The sequence below is a fragment of the Xenopus laevis genome, chromosome 9_10S, assembly GCF_017654675.1.
Source record: "Xenopus laevis strain J_2021 chromosome 9_10S, Xenopus_laevis_v10.1, whole genome shotgun sequence".
Lineage (NCBI taxonomy): Eukaryota > Metazoa > Chordata > Amphibia > Anura > Pipidae > Xenopus > Xenopus laevis.
Window position 1 is genome coordinate 111385086 of NC_054388.1, and position 15230 is coordinate 111400315.

General features: G+C 41.9%; 2 protein-coding genes across 5 annotated transcripts; one reads left to right on the forward strand and one right to left on the reverse strand.

Moving 5' to 3' along the window:
* Positions 1-2556: 2556 nt before the first annotated feature.
* ppil3.S (peptidylprolyl isomerase like 3 S homeolog) lies at positions 2557-8952 on the reverse strand. Of its 3 annotated transcripts, none has more exons than XM_018239396.2 (7): positions 8819-8952; positions 7078-7131; positions 6926-7000; positions 6410-6503; positions 4939-5006; positions 4234-4352; positions 2557-2951 (listed from the first exon to the last, which is right to left on the reverse strand). In XM_018239396.2, the coding sequence occupies exons 2-7, from the start codon at positions 7078-7080 to the stop codon at positions 2825-2827; spliced, it is 486 nt and encodes a 161-aa protein (XP_018094885.1). In that variant the 5' UTR covers positions 7081-7131; positions 8819-8952; the 3' UTR covers positions 2557-2824. The 3 variants fall into 3 exon arrangements, with proteins under 3 accessions (XP_018094885.1, XP_018094886.1, XP_018094884.1); XM_018239397.2 differs by lacking the exon at positions 8819-8952 and adding an exon at positions 8420-8616; XM_018239395.2 differs by having other exon boundaries at positions 2558-2951; positions 8787-8925.
* A 72-nt stretch (positions 8953-9024) lies between these two features.
* On the forward strand, positions 9025-15103 carry nif3l1.S (NGG1 interacting factor 3 like 1 S homeolog). 2 transcript variants are annotated; one of them, XM_018237647.2, is made up of 7 exons: positions 9025-9155; positions 10614-11064; positions 11794-11947; positions 12040-12157; positions 12267-12405; positions 12620-12703; positions 14589-15103. In XM_018237647.2, exons 2-7 carry the CDS (start codon positions 10635-10637, stop codon positions 14771-14773), a joined length of 1110 nt encoding a protein of 369 aa, XP_018093136.1. In that variant the 5' UTR covers positions 9025-9155; positions 10614-10634; the 3' UTR covers positions 14774-15103. The 2 variants fall into 2 exon arrangements, with proteins under 2 accessions (XP_018093136.1, NP_001090487.1); NM_001097018.1 differs by having other exon boundaries at positions 9101-9138; positions 14589-14955.
* The last annotated feature ends 127 nt before the right edge of the window (positions 15104-15230 follow it).

Below are 15230 nucleotides of genomic sequence, written 5' to 3' on the forward strand. Positions count from 1 at the left end.
TTGGTCAAATAGATGGAATAGATCAGTATTTGGTCGAATTCGAATCAAAGGAATATCGCATTCGATAATAAACCCAATAGGCTGGTTTTGCTTCCAATAAGGATTAATTATATCTTAGTTGGGATCAATTACAAGGTACAGGTATTGGACCTATTATTCAGATTGCTCGGGACCTGGGGTTTTCCGGATAACGGATCTTTCCGTAATTTGAATCTTAAAGTCTACTAGAGTTACATTTATCCACTGGATGGTAAATTGACACGGAATGGCAAAGCGGGTCAAACAGCCTGTACGCAGACTTTTGCTACAATGCTGCTTGGGAGCCCTATATCCCCAAAATAACAGTTAGAGTGTGAGAGATAACTGGCCTTCAGACTGGGCCCCCTTAGCTCATAACAAGGTTACAGATATATAGAAACATTGGGGTGTCACCCTGCTATAGTTCCAGGGGTACCCAGGGTACAAATAAGCACTTACTCCAATTAAAATAAAATTTATTGGAGTTAAAAAAAATTCACATTAGTCTAAAATTTTACCTTTTCGTAAATAACCCCCTAAATCAAGGGTCCCCAACCGCCAAGCCTACGTGCAATTAACGCAGTGCGTCCGAATTGGAGTGATGCTCAGAGTTCCCTGTATAACTCAGCCTGCAGCCTTGTGCCTTTATATGGTCACAGAACAACCCCTCAGTGACTTCTAATATCCTTATCATTTACAGTAGGGGGTACATTATCCCTTATAATACATGAGTGATACTCAGAGTTCCCTGTATAACTCAGCCTGCAGCCTTGTGTCTTTATATGGTCACAGAACAACCCCTCAGTGACTTCTAATATCCTTATCATTTACAGTAGGGGTTACATTATCCCTTATAATACATGAGTGATAATCAGAGTTCCCTGTATAACTCAGCCTGCAGCCTTGTGCCTTTATATGGTCACAGAACAACCCCTCAGTGACTTCTAATATCCTTATCATTTACAGTAGGGGGTACATTATCCCTTATAATACATGAGTGATACTCAGAGTTCCCTGTATAACTCAGCCTGCAGCCTTGTGCCTTTATATGGTCACAGAACAACCCCTCAGTGACTTCTAATATCCTTATCATTTACAGTAGGGGGTACATTATCCCTTATAATACATGAGTGATACTCAGAGTTCCCTGTATAACTCAGCCTGCAGCCTTGTGTCTTTATATGGTCACAGAACAACCCCTCAGTGACTTCTAATATCCTTATCATTTACAGTAGGGGGTACATTATCCCTTATAATACATGAGTGATACTCAGAGTTCCCTGTATAACTCAGCCTGCAGCCTTGTGCCTTTATATGGTCACAGAACAACCCCTCAGTGACTTCTAATATCCTTATCATTTACAGTAGGGGGTACATTATCCCTTATAATACATGAGTGATACTCAGAGTTCCCTGTATAACTCAGCCTGCAGCCTTGTGCCTTTATATGGTCACAGAACAACCCCTCAGTGACTTCTAATATCCTTATCATTTACAGTAGGGGGTACATTATCCCTTATAATACATGAGTGATACTCAGAGTTCCCTGTATAACTCAGCCTGCAGCCTTGTGCCTTTATATGGTCACAGAACAACCCCTCTGTGACTTCTAATATCCTTATCATTTACAGTAGGGGGTACATTATCCCTTATAATACATGAGTGATACTCAGAGTTCCCTGTATAACTGTCTATTGTTTACACCTCTGCAGGGAAATTCTAAAAGCTAGTCTATAACAATGCCAAATGTAAAAATATCTGAAACAAGAAGATAGCAGGAAAAGAAAAATCCCTTTTTTTTTTAATAATAAACAATATTTAATTTTTTTTTTTTTTTAATATTTATGAAAAAAAAAAATCTTCAGGTCTCATTTTATAGAATATTCTAGGGCAAGCGGGAATTGCGTTGGGTTAGGAATGATGTAACATTCCAATGACATCACAGTCTCATCGTACATCTCTTTGGATTTCTGGTTCTTGATGGTTTCCATTCCTGCCATGGAATGTTAAGAAAAATTTTATTCTGGAAGATAATTGTGTGCGACGGGGCCAGCTGATAGCAGTCGCTTTAAAGGATAAGTAAACCTTTAAAATAAGCGAATGTAAAACTGATGAGGGGGCTATTCTAAGCACTTTTGTCATTTACAATCATTATTTATTTTGTTTTTATTCCAAGATATTAAGGGATACATGTACTGTTAATATGAATGAATTTTGTTACAACAGCACCACCTGCTGGTCAGTTTCCCACCAGTCTGACCAGCAAGTAGTCAAGGAAGTTGTCAGGAGAAAGAAAGAGGCTGATGTTCTTCTGCTTAGGAAAACAATTAGAAACCTTTCTCACATCTTTCCTAAGCAGAAGAACATCAGAGCAGCCTCTTTCTTTCTCCTGACAACTTCCTTGACTACTTGGTGGTCAGACTGGTGGGAAACTGACCAGCAGGTGGCGCTGTTGTAACAAAATTCATTCATATTAACAGTACATGTATCCCTTAATATCTTGGAATAAAAACAAAATAAATAATGAATGTAAATGACAAAAGTGCTTAGAATAGACCCCCTCATCAATTTTACATTCACTTATTTTAAAGGTTCACTTATCCTTTTAGGAGCAATGGCTGACAGTAAGAAGCTGCTGGTGTAGATAATGTCAGACATTGCCGAAGCAACATTGGGTTCCTCGTAGGTGATCCATCCCATGACTGGGCCCACAGCTGCAAATGAATTGCAGATTCCAAACACAAAACCCCCAGAAGTCACTTTGCAGGATTCTGACGAGTGAAGCCATCTTTAAGCCAATCATAAGCTAGAGGGCAAAGGGGTTGGCATGTATTGTGACGTCCTTAATCCGCACTTCGGTGAGGGGGCGAAAGGATTTCTCGTGCACCGGCAGCTTCTCCAGCTCATCAAGTGTGTCAAGGCCATCGATCACTCTGCAGGTAAGAGAAAGACGGGACAAAATTAGATTCTTCCTTTATTCTTGATTTAGAGGCACATTTATCGAGGGTCGAATTTCAAATTCATTTTTTTTTAATGAAAACTCCCTTAAATTCGAATATATATGAAATTTGATTGGGGGGTTATTTAAGAAAAACAAAATCGAACATCTAAAACTCTGATTAATTTTGCCAACCCGAAAACATGAATTGACCAAACTCTATTCGAATTTTTCCTCCGAAAAAAACCTGAACGTCAGGAAGGCTACAAAAATCTTCAAATTAGTCAATGGACCTCTCCCATTGACTTGTACAGGAATTCAGCAGGTTTTAGGTGGGGAATGGTCAAATTTAAATTATTAAAGGGCCAGAGTTGGATAAATCTTGAAAATCAAATTCGAATTTTTTTTTAAAAATGTCATATTTAATTTTGAAATCTGACATGGTGCTAGACATATTGTAAGTTTCCCAACTGCCCCCAGTCATGTGACTTGTGTTCTGATAAACTTCAGTCACTCTTTACTGCTGTACTGCAAGTTGGAGTGATATCACCCCCCTCCCTTTCCCCCCAGCAGCCAAACAACAGAACAATGAGAAGGTAACCAGATAACAGCTCCCTGACACAAGATAACAGCTGCCTGGTAGATCTAAGAATGACACTCAATAGTAAAATCCAAGTCCCACTGAGACACATTCAGTTACGTTGAGTAGGAGAAACAAAAGCCTGCCAGAAAGTAGTTCCATCCTAAAGTGCAGGCACAAGTCACATGACTGGGGGCAGCTGGGAAACGGACAATATGTCTAGCCCCATGTCAGATTACAAAATTGAATATAAAAAAATCAGTTTGCTCTTTTGAGAAATGGATTTCAGTGCAGAATTCGGGAGCAGCACTATTAACTGATGTGTTTTGAAAAAAAAAATGTTTTTCCATGACAGTATCCCTTTAAGAGGCACAAGCAGCAACAAGTGTGTCACATGACTGGGTCTAGGTATGTTGGTGCACTGAAAAAAGGGGCACAGAGTAGGAAAAGTATAGTTTATGTAAAGTGTAATAAAATAGTCCAACGCATTTCATTCGCCTGCATGAGTGTAAAATGCGTTGGGATATATAATAACACATTAATTAAACCGTAGATTTTGCACTTGAGCTCTCTGTGTAGAGGTGAATAGGGGCAGCAATGCTTATACATCACATTTTATTGCTGCTTTGTGGCGGTGAAAGCCTTTATTTAAAGGGCAACCCACTGCAGAGAGAGAGAGTTCCCGAATTGCACTCACTTTCCAAACACTGTATATTTCATATCCAGATGCGGCTGCTTCCCGTATGTAATGAAGAACTGAGAGCTGTTAGTGTTGGGGCCATTGTTGGCCATAGAGACCACTCCACGAACACTGTGCTGGAAGGTGATGGGAGGAGATTAGCGACAGAAACAATGAACATACGCCAACTTAAAGGATAAATAAAATGAATGTAAAATTGATGAGGGGGCTATTCTAAGCACTTTTGTCATTTACATTCATTATTTATTTATATTTTATTCCAAGATATTAAGGGATACATGTACTGTTAATATGAATGAATTTTGTTACAACAGCGCCACCTGCTGGTCAGTTTCCCACCAGTCTGACCACCAAGTAGTCAAGGAAGTTGTCAGGAGAAAGAAAGAGGCTGCTCTGATGTTCTTCTGCTTAGGAATAAAATTAGAAACCTCTCTCAAATCTTTCCTAAGCAGAAGAACATCAGAGCAGCCTCTTTCTTTCTCCTGACAACTTCCTTGACTAAAAGGTCTCAAAGATGTAAATATGTATTTTTAGTATAGTGATAGCTTACTAAGCAGATTTCCAATATGATTTTATTAAAAATCCTCCAGCCCTTTGAATGTTACCCCATGACATAAAATATACAGTGTAAGCAAGTAATCCTAATAGAAATGCCTTTTTGTCATTACTGCAGTCACAACTTTCATTAAATTGAAGACAAACCTTTAGATATTCGCTATATTCATCTTCAAACTTCCGGCCCCAAATGCTCTGGCCTCCCTTTCCTGTACCTGGAAAAAAAAAGTAGGAGAGAGAGAGTGACCATTTTTGATAGTTACATAGTAAGTAAGGTTGAAAAAAAGATTTAAGTCTATATATAACCTGCCTAACTGCCAGTTGATCCAGAGGAAGCCGAATAACCCTCTGAACCCTCTTCAAGGTCAGGAAAAATTCCATCCTGACTCCAATATGTCAATGGGACCAGTCCCTGGATCAACTTGTACTATGAGCTATCTCCCATATCCATGTATTCCCTCACTTGCTAAACACCATCCAACCCCTTCTTATACCTATCTAATGTATCAGCCTGTACCACTGATTCACTTCCCAGCTCTCCCTGTAACACCCCTTTCCCTCCTCTAATCTCATTGGCTCCCTCCTGTCTGCTGGGAGGAGCTACTGGTGAATAAAGCATCCAACCCTTCCTTGTACCTATCTAATGTATCAGTCTGTACCCCTGATTCACTTCCCAGCTCTCCCTCTAACACCCCTTTCCCTCCTCTAATCTCATTGGCTCCCTCCTGTCTGCTGGGAGGAGCTACTGGTGAATAAAGCATCCGACCCTTCCTTATACCTATCTAATGTATCAGCCTGTACCACTGATTCACTTCCCAGCTCTCCCTGTAACACCCCTTTCCCTCCTCTAATCTCATTGGCTCCCTCCTGTCTGCTGGGAGGAGCTACTGGTGAATAAAGCATCCGACCCTTCCTTGTAACTATCTAATGTATCAGCCTGTACCACTGATTCACTTCCCAGCTCTCCCTGTAACACCCCTTTCCCTCCTCTAATCTCATTGGCTCCCTCCTGTCTGCTGGGAGGAGCTACTGGTGAATAAAGCATCCGACCCTTCCTTGTACCTATCTAATGTATCAGCCTGTACCACTGATTCAGGGAGACAATTCCACATCTTCACAGCTCTCACTGTAACAAACCCCTTCCCAATATTTAGGCGGAACCTCTTTTCTTCTAATCGGAATGGGTGACCTTGTGTCAGCTGGAAAGAAACTACTGGTAAATAAAGCATTAGAGAGATTATTATATGATCCCCTTATATATTTATACATAGTTATCATATCTCCCCTTAAGCGCCTCTTCTCCAGCGTGAACATCCCCAATTTGGCCAGTCTTTCCTCATAGCTAAGATTTTCCCTTTACCAGCTTAGTTGCCCTTCTCTGTACCCTCTCTAATACAATAATGTCCTGTTTGAGTGATGGAGACCAAAACTGTACGGCATATTCTAGATGGGGCCTTACCAGTGCTCTATACAGTGGGACCCCCTCCTCCCGTGATTCTCTGCCCCATTTAATACAACTCAAGACCCTATTTGCCCTAATCATTAGATTTATAAGAAGGAATGTCAGTAACAAGCCGTGGGAAGAGCAAGTAGAGTTGGACGGGGAGGGGGGTCTCACCTGTAGGATCCCCAGTCTGGACCATGAAGCCCTTGATATTCCGGTGGAAGAGGCAGCCGATGTAATAGTTACTGGCACAGAGAGCGAGGAAGTTCTAAAGGGACACAAATAGACAGTTTGGGACAATATTAGAAGCCTATGAATATGAGTCCATGAGGAGTAACACAAGATACAGGGTAATCGGCACAACTCACAACTTTCTATAGTTCATTCATCCAATCAAGACACACCTCTGCCTACAAACACACCCCTGCCTACGACACACCCCTGCCTACGACACACCCCTGCCTACAGACACTCCCCTGCCTACGACACACCCCTGCCTACGACACACCCCTGCCTACAGACACTCCCCTGCCTACGACACACCCCTGCCTACGACACACCCCTCCCTACGACACACCCCTGCCTATGACACACCCCTGCCTACGACACTCCCCTGCCTACGACACACCCCTGCCTACGACACACCCCTGCCTACGACACACCCCTGCCTACGACAGAAAAACATCTCACCTCAGTGGCCTTCGGGGCTCTCTCACAAAACAATTCGATCTTGATCTCCCCCAGATCCGTGTGAAGCGTCACAGCCTGAGAGAAACTACACGTTAGAGTCTGGAGTTTTGTAAACAATAAAGGAAAAGTGCTCAGCGCCATTTGCAACTCACCATTTTGTGTCACACCGTTTGATGTTGTGGCAGCCCAGGACTGTGCTCACTCACCTGAACGGTAAAATACATGATATTATCAGCCATCTCCTGTGGAAGAAACACCACAGCTTCTCCTACCAACCTCTGTCCCTCAGTATTTACTGTCATCACATAAAACTAACAGCCCTTTTTTCTTTTTTACAAAAGCAAATTGTGGATCCAGTTTTGTATAGTTAAAGGGGTTGTTCTCCTTTAAATTAACTTTTCATATGATGTAGAGAGTGATATTCTGAGACAATTTGCAATTGGTTTTCATGTTTTATTATTTGTGGTTTTGGAGTTATTTAGCTTTTTATGCAGCAGCTCTCCAGTTTGAAGTTTCAGCCATCTGGTTGCTAGGGACAAAATTCCCCTAGCAACCACTCTTTAATTTGAATAAGAGACTGGAATATGAATAGGAGAGACCTGCATAGAAAGATGAGTAATACAATAAATTAGCAAAAACAATACATGTGTAGCCTTACTGAGCATTTTTTTATTAGATGGGGTCATTGACCCCCATTTGAAAGCTGGAAAGGGTCAGGAGAAGAAGGCAAATAACTCCTAAAACAATTATAAAGAATTAATGAAAATGAATTGAGAAGTTGCTTAGAATTAGCCATTCTATAACGTACTAGGGCAGAGACTAGGGTTGCCACCTTTTGCTAGATTTTTTTACCGGCTAGTGGGGGGCGGGTACAAAAAGGCGCGGGTGTGACGTCAAAGGGTTGTAAAGGGGGCGGGGCCACGTCGCGGCCAGGACAAAAACGGAGGAAAAAGATAAGTTTACAGAGGATTGGGGGCAGGCCGAGGGGTCTTTTTAAGGGTATTACAAATTTACCGGCAGCTACATTGCCGGTAAATTTGTAATACCGGCCCCGGCAGGTGTTTTACCGGCTAGGCCAGTAAAATACCGGCCAGGTGGCAACCTTAGTAGAGACACACGGGAAGATTCGGAGAGATTTAGTCACATGACGAGTAATCGCATTCGCCTCTCCTTCTCGGGCGACTAATCTCCCAGAGAAAACGTTCCTCTGGCTAGAGTCTAAATGTCCGGCGGGGTGGCCGAAGTCGGCTGAAGTTTCCTCGTTGCGCAGAAAACAAAGAAAAGAAAGAACTCAGAGTGCCTTTAAAGGATTTAGACTCTAGCCGGCGGGAAGGCTTTTCGGGGACATTATTCGCCCGAGAAGGAGAGGCGATGAGTCACCATGTGACTAAATCTCCCAGAGTCTCTGCCCTTAAAGGTGAACCCCTTTAACCCTTCAGGCACTAAGCAAGGTTGAATGAGCAGGACTAATACTAAAGAGCCAGGTTTTCCTACATTAGTGGGCTAGTGTTTGATGGGCACCAGGCTGAGGATAATGCAGCAATATAATGTAACAGAGACACAATCAAAGACATCCAGTGCCTGCCAGACAGGAAGTGGAGTTAGTGACGGTGTAGCAGGATTTACCTTCCCCCACACACAAGCTTTAGATAAAGGGGCAGCAAATGAAAAGCTTCTAAGACAAAACTACAACATGACACAGTATTGAATATTGTCAACCCTTGCCATGAAGAGCAGCCAATGCAAACACTGCTCCAGAGTGAATTTCAGTCTGTTCACACCGTGTCCGTGTGCTGATGAGACACACTAAGCAGCCAATAAACACCTGAATATATATAGATATATAATAGCAATAACATACCGCTGCCTTCCCTCGCTTTTTCTACAACTCACGTTTCTTTCGCACAAGAGTGTAGCAAGATGGCGGAGTTTCTACAGGAAGAAAGTTAATATAAACCGGTTTTTGAATAGGGAGTAGCAACATGGGAACTTCGCTGGTCAGTGTCATCAAAAGGCGCCGCTTCCGTTTTCTCTGCGTCGCCGAGACGACGTCCTCACTTCTTTCTCCCATTGTGAAATCGTAGTCTGTTTTGTGAGTACCAAGATGGCCGACTTCCCGATCCTTAAACTATTGGAACATCCGGTTTATCGGGTGTAGTAAGATGGCCGCTTCCACGACACACGCTAAGGTGCATTAGAGCGTTTGACAGCGGGTCAGTATCGGCTGCAGGTGACATTAGCTACTCAGGTCTTTTCTTTGTCTGGCACAGTCGTTCTCTGAACTGGACATACTAAGTACATAAGGCGTTAAAGAACTGAGGCGTTACAGGTAGAGAAGGAAAGAAATGGATCCCACGGACTCATAGGGACCCACATTCATTATATTATACATCTTTAAAGATACTATAGCTAATTATACGCCTTTAATTTTAACAGAGATAAAAGGAAAGTGCCTTTTATGATCTTCATTGAACACCCCCCCCCAAAAAAACCCCCACAAACTTTCCAAGCTCCACCCATATTCTGCATCCCAATTCCCACTGGTTTCTTTTCCAGGGTGTGCAGGAGATTTGCCTCTCAGTATTCAGGGTACCAGGCAGGGGTGCTGCTCTAGTGAGATGATTTGAGAACCTTATGTCATGCCTGCAAATAACCAAGGATAGCAAAACCCTGCTCCTGATAACTTGAAGAGGCAAGATTCTGATTTTTAAATCAGCAATGTGTCCCCTCCCCCATAAAGCTAGGGCAAAATCGGAACAGCATTTCAGGATGACAAGGGCCCAGGAGCCAGCCAATCATCAACTTAGGGGACCTGACAGGGGACCACAGTATACAGCAGGGAAAATAAATATTGAACACAACAACCTTTTTCTCAGTAAATATATTTCTGCAAAGGGAGCTTTTTTTCTTTTAAAAAAGGAGTGCAGTACCAGTGTACCATTGTTACATAGTTAAATTGGGTTGAAAAAAGACAAAGTCCATCAAGTTTAACCTCTACAAATGAAAACCCAGCCCCATACACACACCCCTCCCTACTGTCACATAAATGATATATACCCATATCTATACTAACTATAGAGTTTAGTATCACAATAGCCTTTGATATTATGTCTGTCCAAGAAATCATCCAAGTCCCTCTTATAGTCATTAACTGAATCAGCATCACAACATCACCCGGCAGTGCATTCCCCAACCTCACTGTCCTCACTGTGAAGAACCCCCTACTCTGTTCCTTTAAATGAAACTTCTTTTCTTCTAGTCTGAAGGGGAGGCCTCTGGTACGTGATTCTCTTTATGGGTAAAAAGGTCCCCTGCTATTTGTCTATAATGTCCTCTAATGTACTTGTAAAGTCTAATCATTTCCCCTCACAAGCGCCTTTTTTCCAGAGAAAACAACCCCAACCTTGTCAGTCTACCCTCATAATTGAAGTCTTCCATCCCTCTAACCAATGTGGTCCTCCTCCATCAGGATCTTCAATTTCCAGCTAAATGTCGTGCACTGGTGGGCCCCATACACACAGGCCAATAAGCAGCTTTCATCGGCCCATGTATTGCCGGCTTTATTTGCATTCTGGTGGTCATACAGATTTCCAGTCCATTACAGCTGAAACCTTGAATAGTAATGTCTGCTCTTTATCTGTATTTCACATGCAAACAGCTTAATAACCAGCGATTCATCTCATTCTAGGTTCCTTTGTGATTGTGCTGGATGCTGTCCAGTAGGGCCTTCAGACATTCATATATTTCAACGCATTTCAGCCACAGGTTCCCATTCCGTAGCCTCATGGATCTTGGTTCAGTGGTCTCCCACCTCAATGCACTCACCCCTCCAGCTCTGGCAGAAGGCTGGGATAATGTGGGGCTTTTAGTGGAGCCCAGTCCTCCGCACCAGGTCCACAAGCTTCTCCTGACCAATGATCTGACGGAAGATGTGCTGGACGAGGCGATAAATATGGAAGCTAATATGATTCTGTCCTATCATCCGCCAGTATTTAAAGCCTTGAAGCGCGTCACCCAGAAAAACTGGAAAGAGAGGTTGGTGGTTAAAGCCCTGGAAAAGCGCCTGGCGATATACTCTCCTCACACATCTTGTGATGCATTGGCAAACGGAGTCAATGACTGGCTGGCCAGGGCTCTAGGTGAGCACTTCTCTCTTTCTGAATGTATACATATGTGTTGTCCTAATTTGAAAGTACTTGACCTGCAGTAAAGTGAATTTGTTGGACATTAAAGGCATTTATTATTTAAGCACCTAGCTTCTAGTAGGGATAGTCTTAAAGGGGTGGTTCACCTTTAAGTTAACTTTTATTATGTTATAAAATGGATGATTTTAAGCAACTTTTCAGTTGCTCTTCATTATTTATTTTTTTTTTTTTTTATAGTTTTGTAATTATTTGCTTTTTTCTGACTTTTTCCAGCTTTCAAGTGTGTGTCACTTAAAAACACATGCGCTGTAAAGCTACACATTCATTAATATTGCTACTTTCTATTAATCATCTTTCTATCCAAGCCCACTCCTATTCGTATTCCAGAATTGTATTCAAATCAGTGCATGGTTGTTAGGCTAATTTGGACCCTAGCAACCAGATGGCTGAAATTGCACACTGGAGAGCTGTTCAATAAAAAGCTAAATAAGTAAAAAACCACAAATAATAAAAAATGAAAACCAATTGCAAATTGACTCAGAATATCACTCTCTACATCATACTAAAAGTTAATTCAAATGGGAACAACCCCTTTAAGGAATGTATAGTTTTGGTGCTGTGTAGGCTTATGGGTGTAATCCTTTGCTTATGCTTCTTCTTTCCCCTTTGTATCACCCTGCATGGCTGTCACTCGCCTTCTCACTTCTCTCTGCTTGGCTCCAGGGCCAAGCAAGTCTGTGCCACTCCATGCATCTACTTCCCTCACGTATCCTGGTGGCTTTGGGCACCTCTTAGAGTTCAGACTAGATACTGCTGAGAACATCTTCTCCAGGCTGAAATCCATCCAGGGGGTCAGCGTCTGCACCTCCACTGCCAGGTAACTATTGATCGGTGTCACATGCTCATACTTGTTGCTATGTCTAAACATTCATCCTGACTGGTTCCGATTGTTTGTTTGACCTTTATTAGCCCCGAAGGTCAAAATGTAAGCCTTAGCTGCTCCCAGAATGCATTGGTGGAGGCACTAGCTATCCTATCAGAAGAGCCACATGTGTACAACAGCCTGCAGCTCCTCAGCCTACAGAAGGTAAGTGACTATGCACCAGTCATAGTTAAAAATGATATTCCCCATATTATAGAAAATAATTGTAGTTAAGGTGAAAGCCACTTTATTATTGGGTTATTTCCCTCTGCAGCCTCCACTTGTGGACACCGGAATGGGACGTCTCTGCACTCTCGCTGAACCGGTGTCTATTGCAGCTGCTGTGGAACGCATTAAAAAGCACCTGCATCTCCCTCATCTGCGCTTGGCTTTGGGTAGTGGCAAAACTCTGGGTGTGTAACTGGCTCTTGTTTATATTCAGTGTATATCTGATGTCCAGGAACCTGACAAAAACTTTTTATTATCCAGCAGGTAAAAGGGAATATAGGTAGAACGGATTAAGTGTATATTGTGGGGGGGGGGGAGATGACCTTCATTCCCTGATTCTGTATGTACAGGGTCCAAAACGCTGTGCAGTGTTCACTCCTGTTTTTGTCCTCTCCCCAGAATCCTCAGTAAGAGTGGCAGCTGTGTGTGCAGGGTCGGGGAGTAGTATCCTTGGTGGTATCCCTGCTGATCTTTACCTCACAGGTAATGACTTTTGCTTGTTGTATTGTTTCATTGATATCATGATATATATATATATATATATATATATATATATATATATATATAACAAACAAGGGAAAGTTGTGCTCACCACTAGTTTTTAAAATCATTAGGCGGGGGTGCAATGAGGGTGTGACCACAAAAAACATATAGACAAATACAAGATTCCTCTGCACTCAACCCATTATCAATATATTTAAGACAGCGACATTTTGTGCATACTGCTACTGAAAAATGCCTTACCCTTTAAACAAAACAGGGATTGTTTGTCCATATATTGCAATATATTTAAGCTGGCCAACTACGTCAAAGTCATCCCATATCTGGCCAGTCCTATGCTCAATTTTCATCTGATTCATTAAGAATTCTATGGTTTAATTATACATTTTATAAAAGGGACGAATACGTTTTACCTGCAACTTGCTAGCTGCTTTCAAAGTAAAACTCCCAAACTTGGCTGCCCTTTTATTAGACACCAGTGGGATCACCTGACTATAGTTGGAGGGGGTGGGAGCTACAACATGGAGCTGGTCACTGCTTCTGTATAACTATAACAAACAAGGGAAAGTTGTGCTCACCACTAGTTAAACTAGTGGTGAGCACAACTTTCCCTTGTTTGTTATAGTTATACAGAAGCAGTGACCAGCTCCATGTTGTAGCTCCCACCCCCTCCAACTATAGTCAGGTGATCCCACTGGTGTCTAATAAAAGGGCAGCCAAGTTTGGGAGTTTTACTTTGAAAGCAGCTAGCAAGTTGCAGGTAAAACGTATTCGTCCCTTTTATAAAATGTATAATTAAACCATAGAATTCTTAATGAATCAGATGAAAATTGAGCATAGGACTGGCCAGATATGGGATGACTTTGACGTAGTTGGCCAGCTTAAATATATTGCAATATATGGACAAACAATCCCTGTTTTGTTTAAAGGGTAAGGCATTTTTCAGTAGCAGTATGCACAAAATGTCGCTGTCTTAAATATATTGATAATGGGTTGAGTGCAGAGGAATCTTGTATTTGTCTATATATATATATATATATATATAATTTTTTATTTTTTTTTCAAAGGGGACCCGTCACCCAAAAAAATAATTCCAAATCCTATTTTATCACATTAGTCAAGCAAAACAATTAAACTTTAATTTCACTGTAAAAATTATTTGAATCTTGTTTCCTTCTGTCTGGGAATTCATAATTATAACAAGCAGGCAGGAGCCATTTTGCGGACACTGTTATTAAGACAAGCCTTGCATCATCTCTGAATCCTGTTTGTGCACCAGAATGGGGGACAATGTCCATCCCCATGCCCGGTCTGCACAATTAAATGGTGAAGAGAACAGAGGGAATGTGGGGAGAGCAGTGATATCTAGGAAGTGCCCCACCTCTATCCCTAAGGCATAGAGGAGGGGCAGGAAATATTTGATTGACAGCTGAGATTTTTAAATGAATTTACAACAGCTATGAATGCTTAAATAAAAAATAAATAATTTGGGTTTCATACTTAATTTGAAAAGGTTATTTATTTTACAGCTTTTTATGTCTGGGTGAAAGGTCCACTTTAAAGTCCTACCCCCATATGTAATAAAAGGCACTAAGTTTGCCCAAAAGCAGTAACCCGTAGCAACCAATAAGATACTCACTTTGAAATAAGTAACCAGTAAATGGTACCTGCTGATTGGTTGCTATGGGTTACTGCCCTTGGGCAAAGTTAGCGCCTTTCATTACATAACCCCCGTAAGCCTCCACGTATAACCCTATGTTCACATACATTCTCTCTGGCTGCTACATGCAGTGACATGACACTAGTATCTGTAGGGGGAGACTTAGCACCCTAACTCTTATTCTGACATTTTCTCTCCCCTACCCAGGTGAGATGTCCCATCACGATGTTCTGGATGCTGTTGCCGAGGGGCGAAGCGTGGTCCTGTGTGAGCATAGCAACTCTGAGAGAGGGTATCTGCAGGAACTTGGAGGGCAGATCCATCAGGCATTAGAAGGGCAAGTGCAAGTTGTGGTGTCCCAGAGAGACCGAGACCCCCTGCAGGTGGTGTGAGGAGTGAAGACGTCCGTACTGAAATAGGCAAAATGAGTTGGAGCTACCCAGAACCTCTGTGCACTTTATAATATCCATCATATCATCACCCAGCGAGGGCTGTTCCGTTCTACACCTGGTGCAGCAGCTGAATAAATACATTAGCACAGAAAACATAAAAAAATGAATGAAACATCTACAAATTCCTGTATTTTTGTTTGATTGGTCGTTACGTTTACTGTCCTGTCCATTTTGGTTCCATAATGAAAAATCCAATACAGAGCCTAATTTGAATCTTAATGTTCATATTCAGACATGAGCAAATCTAAAATAAATTATATCTGAAATGTAGCTGTATTCACTGGCTCCGGAGATTTACAATGAGTTTAATAGTGTGGATTCAGTATGCGTTCCCAGTCCAGACCAACTAGAATTTGCTGGTTTGTGCCTAAAACTATCCACACACGTGTGAAGATAA